This window comes from Sceloporus undulatus, chromosome 3 (assembly GCF_019175285.1).
Source record: "Sceloporus undulatus isolate JIND9_A2432 ecotype Alabama chromosome 3, SceUnd_v1.1, whole genome shotgun sequence".
Lineage (NCBI taxonomy): Eukaryota > Metazoa > Chordata > Lepidosauria > Squamata > Phrynosomatidae > Sceloporus > Sceloporus undulatus.
In genome coordinates this window covers 262,197,927-262,208,434 of record NC_056524.1, presented here as the reverse complement: position 1 = coordinate 262,208,434, position 10,508 = coordinate 262,197,927, and the positions used below count along the sequence as shown (strand labels likewise).

Genomic DNA, 10,508 nt, shown 5'->3' with positions numbered 1-10,508 from the left:
GCGGCGAAGAGGAGGCGTGGAGCACAGCACCGCCAGAGGCCTTCAAGGCCTCCCGCACCGGCACCCGGCCTCCTCGCCGCCACTGCCACCGCGGAAGGGCCAAGTGTCAGTGCTGGGGCCCTCTTGGCCTCCAACACCGGTATCCGGCCCTTCCGCGGCGGAGGAGGCATGGAGGAGGCTGGATGCCGGCGTCGGAGGCCTTGAAGGCCTCCAGTGCGGCAGCCCTGCTTCCTCTCTGCCGCCGTGGGAAAGTCCCGGTGGCGGTGCTGTTGGGGGCCAAGAGGCCTCCAGCCCCGCCATCATGCTCTTTCACGGCAGCGGCGAGGAAGCCAAGGCTTGGCCTCCGCCGCTGCCGCCTGGCTTGTCCCGCAGCAGCGGAGGCCAAGCAGCCGTGCCGAGACTTTAAAGGTAAGTAAGAGGAAGGGAAGGGAGGAGGCAAGCAAGAGAGGGGAGGGAGGAGAAGGAAGTTGTCCCCAATGGCGGTGCACGCCATTGGGGACAACTTCCCAATTTGCCATCCGCGGATGGTAAATCCGTGTATAAGAAGGGCTGACTGTAGCAGCTTCTAATTTTCTCCAAAATAATCTAGCAGCCAATCAAAAAAGACTATAGTAGTTGCCCCATCTTCTGGAATACTCTACCGTTAAGACTGGTATGTGTCATGAAATGTATGCATGTGGCAAAAATACTGTTCACACAAAACAGAAATTTAATGATGAAATATGTGTGGGCTACTCCTAGATAACTAAGATTAGAGACCGATGGTTGCTGAGACATTGTTCCAATATTGTATTGTACTGTGTTGGGACTAGGATCTGGATGACACATTACCTTGGTAAATTATTTTATGAAATGTATAAACTGATTAAATAGTAAGTTCATAAAATTATCTTCAGGTTTGAGATATAACTTGTTGAGATTAAAACAGACAAGCTCTCTTAATATGCTCAAATTAGCATACAGTTGTAGAATTTTTAAAAACCATCTTCACCTTGTCCAAACTTTGAACTTCAAGCATACTTACTACTTTAGGGCTTGAGCAAGCTTATTCTTATTGAGAAAAATGGAAATCTAAGAAGTCCATTATTATGATAGGCCATCAGGGTGGTGTGGAAAACTATGAGCCCAAACAGACAGGCCAAAATAAAGCTGCTTGAGGTCACTTTGGAGGTATGCTGTTTAAATGACACACACATCTTAAAGAGTCCAGAAGCTTCGCCAAAACTGTGCTCCAGTCCTTAGGACTGGAGTGTGGCTTTGGCACAGCCTCCGGCCTCTTAGGATGCATGCATCATTTAAACAGAATACCTTCAAAGTGACCCGAAGCAGCAAATTTATCTGGGGCTCAAAGCTATAGAGTGATACACACAAAATGCTATAAACACCATTGAAGTGAGATGTTCAAAATAAACTCGTTTCCATCCTACATCCTGGCCTAAACATCTTAAAGACACCAGCTCCCATCTGATCTTGGAAGCTAAGCAGAGTCAGCTCTGGTTAGTGTTTGGATGGGAGACCACCATGTGCTGTAGGCTGTATTTCGCAGAAAGGAACTGGCAAAACCACCTCTGAATATTCCTTGTGTAAGAAAAAACTATGAAATTCATGGGGTCACCATAAGTTGACAGTAACTTGGAAGTGCAGACTGAGAGACATACATACACTCATGTACTACAATGAGCCTACTGACAAGAAAACAAGTAGGAGTTGGACAATTAACTTACTATAATATCACTTACAGTATCACTGTCCCTGACGATTTTATGCAACTCTCCCATAACTGCACCTCCACATGGCTATTAAACGAGAAGTAGCACATGAAAAATCACATTTTTCTAGCAATTTTTAACTGATTCCTCACAGCAAAAGCAGTCTTTCCTACATGTGAAACTATTATCTGTAAAGTGCCCTCCCAATCCTATGCCATAATCTTCTTTTGAAATGTTACTCTCAAAAATACATCTAGATTTAATGATAGGGAATATGTGCTCCTGCACATGTTGTTGAATTGCAACTCCGTTGGCAAAGTCTGACAGAGCTGTAGTCTAACACCATCCAGAGTGCCATGTTCCCCACTACTGTTTATCAAAGGGTAATGCTGAAAAAAACAAGCTTCTATCAATGGTCCATAAACTACAACAGATCCACACAAATTTCAGGTCAAAAAATCTTTAGTTGGTCAGTTCTTAGACATACCAGTCAAAGTTACTATTAAGGCAGCTTCTGAGATAGCATTAATGAGGGAAATAAATGCACAAAAACCTCATCTTAAAGTATTTAATTATAGGCCAATGCTTCATTGCAGAACTGATTATTCTGAAGGTAAGTTATTGGCAACATACCTTTCCTGAGACTTTCTGCACAGAAATAACTGCAAAGCACTTTCAAGTAAGAAAAATGAAATGTCACAAGAAGCCAAATGTCAATGCAGAGGGTGGGGGGCATGGCGGCTGGGCTGAGATTACATTAAGCACAAAAGTACAGGATGGTTGCCTAAAGAACTGAACACTGTTCAAATTCAAAGCAGACAGTGTGCCAAGTGTTACTAAGATCCACAGACAGGTCTTTTATTGCCAATGGGTTGGTTCTATCTAGGTTTGTATGCCATTTTCAATTCTGCTAACCCATCAAAGTCTTACTTTCTAAAAGCAATAGGTCTCCCCCAGCTGTATATATGACTAAAATGAAGAGAAGAAAGTTTCTACATAGAGACCCAGTGTGGTGCAATGGTTTGAGCATTGGGCTACACTCTGCAGTTGAGGTTTTAAATCCCTGCTCAGCCATGGAAACCCACTGGGTGACCCTGGCAAGCCACATTCTCTCAGCCTCTGAGGAAGGCAAAGGTAAACACCCTATGAATAAATCTTCCCAAGAAAATCCTGCGATAGGATCACTGTTTAGTCAGAAACTTGAAAGCACAGGACAACAATGAAGCTTCTACATATATGGTAGTTGTACTACTGTTATACTGAACTATAAATCGACCTCATGTAAAAGTCAAGGGCAGGTTTTGGGACCAAAATTGTGGATTTCAATATGACCCATGGGTAAGTCGAGGGTAAAACTTAGGAGCATATAACGAAGGATCTAAAGGATGAAGCAAAGTAAAACAATGTCAAAGAACTTACAAAACTCCAGAAGCCATAACTCTTTGTGCTCACTCTTAAGGCTGGACGGATGAGAATAGAAGGGGCTGGTGCTTCCAAGACAGATTATACCAGGGGTAGGCAACCTGCGGCCCACGGGCCGGATGTGGCCCGTCGAGGCCTTGGGACCGGCCCCAGCCCAGTCCTGCCGCCAATTGCCACCAGGGCCTTTGGGGGGCAATTGTCTATAGAAGCCTCAGAAACATGCATTTATATTAACATTTTTTAAAAAATCAGCAAATTTTTTCATGTGTCCTCCATTTTTTTAAAAAAAAGTGTCTTCCATTTGAAAATTTTGTCCTACATTTGTCCTGGTTTGTTTATAAATTTAATTTTTTTAAAAAAAATTATTTAATTATTTACAGTATTTTTTGGCTTCGGCCCCCCAGTTATCTGAGGGACAGCAACCCGGCCCCCGGCTGAAAAAGGTTGCCTACCCCTGGATTATACTCTCACCTTTCACCAGGGGATGGTTCCTTCTTTTAAATAAGAGTTAAGATACAGTATTTACATTGGCCCATGAATAAGTCAATTCAGTTTTTTTGGGGTCAATTCTTTGACCTAAATTTCTAGACTTATATATGAGTATATACAGTAGCGAAATGCAGCAGTTTCAAGGCCAAATATATTCCCTCAAACAGCTGGTATTTTTCCTCCTCATCATGTACCAATGTTGAACAAAATTCTCAAGACAACCCAACTAAGCAGTGAGAAAAGACTCAGCACAAGCTGGAAACAAGCTGGAATGCCCCCATCTTCTTCTGAACAAACAGATATACAAAGTCAAAGCTGTCCTTAAACTTTCAACTACTGACTTTCTAACTTTTCCCACATAACAGAAAACATAACTCCAGATTTCATACATGCTGTATTTAATTACTGTGACTGTGATCCAGTGGTATATTTCTACTAATTACTAATTCTACAGTTACTAAGGAAAGACAAGGAAGAAAGTGCAAAGGCAAGGCCTACTATGGAACATAAAGAATAGACAAATAATTACCATGAAGAATCTACATAAATTCTACCTAAACAATGAGGAAATCAAAATAGTTACAATTACCTGTAAAACTGGATCAAACATTGATTAGAAGTGAGACTACAGTCAAGAAATTAGAAGACTTCAGGAATGGGAAGGGTGGCAATGGAAGAACTAGACAAGATCCTAAAGAGTAACGATACACAACTGAGCACTAAAGTTAGAATTGTCCAATCCATTGTATTCCCCATCACCATGTAAGGCTGTGAGAGCTGGACAGTGAAGAAAGCAGGTAGCAACCAGATAGAAAGATAATCAACTCATCTGAGATGTGGTGCTAGAAAAGAGGGCTGAGAATACCATGGACAGCCAAAGAAACAATGCATCCTTGAACAAGCTGGAACTCTCCCTGGAAGCCAAGATGATTGAGGCTTTCATACTTTGGCCACATAATGAGCAGGCATGAATCATTCAAAGAGTCAAAAACTAAAGTATACTGTTAGTATATGTTCAAGGACAAAATATTTTTTTAGAAATTCCTGACACTACTAATAAGTAGTAAAGATCTTCCCTAGTCCCATCCTCCCCACCAAAAAACCAACTTTTTAGGATAGAGAATTCCTCTGTATTTTAATACAGTGCTTTTAGAAGTTTAAGAGCTCTTTTTCTAGAAAAAAACATTTTAGAAACTCTGTCTTTCTGACAGAGAGGCGGGGTAAAAATAAAGCTATTATTATTATTATTATTATTATTATTATTAATATATATATTCAGAAGATGGTGCTTCTTAACCACACAGCTGCAGAGTAGAAGTCATTCTGATCTGTGTATGAAGTGAAAACTGAAATACAAATATAACAATAAAGTTTTATCAAGTTGATTTTACCAATTTGCAAATGAGAATTTCTTGGTATTAGCTGGTAAACAGGTAATAACACGAATCATATGAATTCCCTTCCCAGTGACATTATTGATATTTAATAGCATCAAGAAGAAAAAGTACTGCTGTAATTATCCTGCATGCATCTCTAAATATAATAAACTTACACAGCAAAGATAAAACTAACATTCACAATGCTGACTGCTATCAGCTCTCCTGTAAAGGAACACAGAGGCCTCGCACCATAAAAAGATCTAGGATTTTCAAGCATCCAAGGCTTGGCTTAGGGAGCAAGACTGACAGGCAACAGCTGAGAGTATCCTGTATTGATCCTGTAACATCCTGGCATTCCAGGGAGGGTGGCAGTGAAGGAAGCTTTCTGGTGACATAAATAAACTCCAAGCCCCTAGAAGTATTAAAGTTACCACACATTCCTAATTTTGTAACCAACATTAACCAAAGTACTCTGTTATTATTATTATTATTATTATTATAATTATTATGAATTTTCAGAACTTTACAAACACCTACAGAAGGGCTTGCATTGCATTCCTCCTCATTCTGAACTGTACAAATCTCCTCAAAAGCCCCTCCACTCCTCAAGAAGTCATTTTTTAATTGTTCCACGTGAGGTTCCACGTATCCTGACCTCAATGAAACATTAGTGTAAAGGGATTTTTAAAAACCTGTTGTGACTAATAGCAGGGAGAATTCCCCCTACACGCAACCTTAGGTGTAACTTAAGAAAGAACCTGTCCCTGTGTGATCCCTTTAGGGCTAAAAAAAACCCAGATTAAAATAATAGGAAACCCAGGAAAACCCCACTCCAGGGTTCTAGAAAAGCACCTATAGCTTTAAAAATTAAAACCCTGAAAAGTTTCCCCAAAGACTTTCTAAAGCGTTCCCCCAAAATACGAAGGACATGGCCCCACCCAAATGAGGTAAAGCCCTTTGCTTGTTTATAGCTTCTAAGGCACCTTTTTGGGTAGAGAGAAGCCTTTGCCTTGCTTAATATTATTATATTATGTATTATGTATTATATATTGTGGTTAGAATATGACTCTGGAGACCTGGGTTCATATCCCAGTTCAGCCATACAAACCCACTGGGTGACCTTGGGCAAGTCACACTCTCTCAGCCTCAGAGGATGGCAATGGCAAAACCAATCTGAACAAACTTCCCAAGAAAGCCTCGCCTTAGGGCCACCGTAAATTGGAAATAACTTGAAGGCTCACAGCAATATATGTATGTGTGTATGTTTGTGTGTGCCCAGTTAAGGAATATGATACCTCTCCCAAGTACCCATAATATAGTATATTACATATTATATAAAGATATTTTATATAATATAAAATTTTATAAAACATATAATATTATATATATATATATATATATATATATTCTCTCTCTCTCTCTCTCTAATAGTTTGGGGGTACCTGGGAGAGGAAATATACTCTACACACACACAAAATACACAAAATACTAATATTAACCTCATCCCTCCACATTTGCAGCTTTGGTTATTCATGGATTTTATTAATATGTTATCTCTAGGAATATCTAGCTCTTCCAGTGCAACTCTATAGTCAACTTTAACCAAAAGTCACACTGAAGAGCTTAGAGATTCATAGAATCATAGAGTTGGAAAAGACCGCAGAGGCAACACTCCACAGGCCTTTATGGTTCCTCCAGAGCAATTCTAAGATCAATGTCTGGTAGATGTTGACCACAGAGTTGTATTGGAGGACCTAGAGCAGTGATGGTGAACCTATGGCACGCGTGCCAGAGGTGGCACTCAGAGCCCTCTCTGTGGGCACATGTGCCATCACCCCAGCACAGAGTTTGCCAGAGTTCGTTAATAGAAAGCCAGAGGGACACTGTACTTTGCAATAAGTAAGTGGGTTTTGGGTTGCAGTTTGGGCACTTGGCCTCTAAAAGGTTCACCCTCACTGACCTAGAGCTTCCTAGAGAGGTGTTCTCTCAGGTAAAAACATAGCGTTCTTGTTATTTGTGGTTTTTTCATATTCACAGGTGTCCTGTGCCCCTAACCCAGCAAATGTGGAGGGACAACTGTACAGCCGGCCTTCTTATACAGGTATTTCTTATACACGGATTCAAGCATCCATGGTTTGAAAATGTTCAAAAAAGGTATACATTTCAAATATCAAACCTTGGTTTTCCATTTTTTATTATAAGGGAGACCATTTTGCTCTGCCATTATATTTAATGGGACTTGAGCATCCATGGATTTTGCTATCCAGGGGGGATCTTGGAGCTGATAACAAGGGCCCACTGTAGATTCATGAAATGGGCTCTACACACACACATATAGAAAATACACAATACTGTATAGCATTCATGAAATGGACTTACATATAAATATAATATACAGTATCATATATTCATGAAATTGGCTCATATATATACATGTATAATACACAATATAATAATATATTCCTGAATTGGGTTCTACACACACTCACACACAATACACAATATAGTATTATATTGATGAGCTGGGCTCTACACACACATACATATATAATATAATGTTATATTCCTGAACTGGGCTCTTTGAAATACATACACACACAACACAATATTATATTCCTAGGCCCTTTAGTACACACACACACACACACACACACACACACACACACACCCACCCCTCTATATAATACATATTATATGCCTGAACTGGGCTCTTTGAGATAAATATACACACACAAACACACACACAATACAATATTATGCCCCTAAGCTCTTTCATACATCCACACACCCATATATAATAATATAACAAATGAGCATGTGTCTGTATATATACATTACACAATATAGTAATATATGCATGAATTGGGCTCTTCAGACACACATATAATACATACATATATGTTATATCCCTGAACTGGGCTCTTTTGAGATACATATACATACGCTAACACTCACATAATACTATATTATGTTCCTATGTTCTTTCAAACACACACACACACACACACATATATATATATAATACATTATATTCCTGAACTGGGCTCTTTGAAATACACAAACACACATGTAACACAATATTATCCCCCTAAGCTCCTTAATACATCCACACAGCCATATCTAACAGATGATCGAACGACATTACATTCCTGAGCTGGGCTCTTCCCTCTCTCTCTCTCTCTCTCTCTCTCTAATACATAACATAGTATTACACTCTCATCTTCCTCAACGGGGCCCTTCGAGCCCCCATCAGCTGACCCCCCTCCCTCCGCCTACCCCTGAGCCTTGCCCCGCTGGGCCCCCTTCCCTGGCCCCTGCCTCTCCCTCGAGCCGGGGCCTCAACGGCCTCCGCTCCCCGGCGGCGGCGGCGGAGCCTTACCTTATAGAAGGCCCCGTTAGAGCCGCGCACTTCCACCGTCAGCTCCTCCATGTTGGGGCCGCAAAGGACGCCGGGAAGGGCTTCTAGAAACTATCTCCACCTGAGAGGAAGGAGGAGGGAGGGGGAGGAGGAGGGAGGGGCTGGGGCTTCCCCTCCTCGCTCTCTCTCTCTCTCTCTCGCTCGCAGCAACCGATTAGGCACAGAAAGGAGGAGGAGGAGCCAAGGAAAAGGAGGGGGAAAGGGGGCGGGTCCCTCCGCCGCCGCCGCCTTCGTGTGTCGAATCCCGCCGCCGCCGGCGGCGACTCACAGGGGCGGAGGGATCTCTCCTTCCTGCCTTCCTTCCTTCCTTCTCTGCGGCCTTCGGCCTCGCGCCGCTTCATAACCGCAGCCCCTCAGGCGGACTTTTTTCCCCTAGTCAGTGTCGCCTCGGAGGGCGCTGTGCCACGGACTCTTTTTTTGTTGTCTCTGTGGGACTTCAGGGACAGCAGGGCTCAGTTTTGTAGCCTTTCTGATTAGGCGGGAATATCCCCTGCTCCTCACACGAATTCTCCCCCTCTTTTTTTAAATATGTTATTATTATTATTGTTATTATTTATATTCCGCCTCTCCCTACGGAACGAGGCGGGTTACAGTAAAAAATACATAGTATTTCATTATATAATAAAATATTATTATTATTATTATTAAACCCTCTTCGAAGGCCCAAAACACACTGCAGAAATAATCCAATTCTGAGGTTGCTTTTTAACTGCCCTGGCTCAACGCTAGGGGATTCTGGGAACTGTAGTCTTTTGTTGTGAGATGTATTTTAGCCTTCTCTGGTCCAAAATACACTGCAGAAATAATCCAGTTTGAGACTGTTTTGAATGTACTGAGTCAGTGCTACGGAATTCTGGGAACTGTAGTCCTTTATGAGACTTTTTTTAGCCATCTCTGGTCCTAAACACACTGCAGAAATAATCCAGTCTGATTCTGTTTTAACTGCCCTGACTCAGTGCTTGGGAATTCTGGGAACTGTAGTTTATTGTAGCACCAGAGCTCTCTGACAGAGAAGCCTAAGTGTCTCACACTAATCTACATTTCCCAGAATCCCCTAGCACTGAGCCAGGGCAGTTAAAGCTGCCTCAGACTGGGTTATTTATGCAGTGTGTTTTGGACCTCTGACAGAGAGCTCTGGTGTCCCAATAAACTACAATTCCCAGGATTCCCTAGCATTGAGCAAGAGCAGTTTGTAGCTTTGTGAGACATTTAGCCTTCTGTGACAGAGAGCTCTGGTGCCACAATAAACTACCATTCCCAGAGTTCCATAGCATTGAGCACTGTCAGTTAAAGTAAATAATCCAAACCGGATTATTTCAGCAGTGTTGATGCAGCCCAAATCCTCTCTGATTTAATGGTGACCCTAAAGTGAAACCTATCATGGGGTTTTCTTGGCAGGTTTCTTAGAGGAGGTTTGCCATTGCCTTCCCCTGAGGCTGAGAGAGCGTGACTTGCCAAAGGTCACCCAGTGAGCTTCCATGCCCAAGCGTGGATTCGAACCCTGGTCTCCCAGAGTCCTAGTCCAACGCTCAAAGCAAACCCCCTCCCTCTAAAGAAACTTGCCAAGAAACCCCCATGATAGGTTCAATTTAAGGTTACCATAAGTCGGAAACAACCTGAAGGCGCACAACAAACAAACCACACTGATACTCTCTTCCTTTGAACACATGAACAATCACCCAAGCTGCATCTACACTGCACAGTTAATGCAGTTTGACACCATTAAGTGCGATGGCTCAGTGCTATGGAATTCTGTGAGCATGCCTCCAGAAGACCTGGGAGACTATGTCCAAAGAAAGAGAAAGAAGCTTTGCTGCAAGTGGTTTGGAGTTCTCAAGGGAAACACAACTCCAATCCCTTATTCTTGTGTTGAAAACAAATCCAAAGTAAAGCTCATCTATCATTATGCTTGATCCTAGAGACAAGTTTATTGCATGGGGGAGGTTTATCACATGGGGGACAGAGTTTATCACATGGGGGAAATCCTGTCCAAAAATTGGGGGGGGGGTTTAAATTGGAAAAAAACCACAAAAGTGGATTGATTTTCACACAACATTGTTATTAACCCAAACAGAAAGTTGTGGGAAAGTA

The 10,508-nt window shown here is 42.0% G+C and overlaps 1 protein-coding gene across 2 annotated transcripts in view; it reads right to left on the bottom strand.

Moving 5' to 3' along the window:
• The window catches only part of FXR1 (FMR1 autosomal homolog 1), a 50,584-nt gene extending 42,067 nt beyond the window's left edge, over positions 1-8,517 (bottom strand). For both annotated transcript variants that reach the window (XM_042456061.1, XM_042456063.1), the window contains exon 1: positions 8,379-8,517. In XM_042456061.1, coding sequence (XP_042311995.1) covers positions 8,379-8,429 — 51 coding nt within the window. In that variant the 5' untranslated portion in view covers positions 8,430-8,517. The remainder of the gene's footprint in view (positions 1-8,378) is intronic.
• Between the last annotated feature and the right edge of the window lie 1,991 nt (positions 8,518-10,508).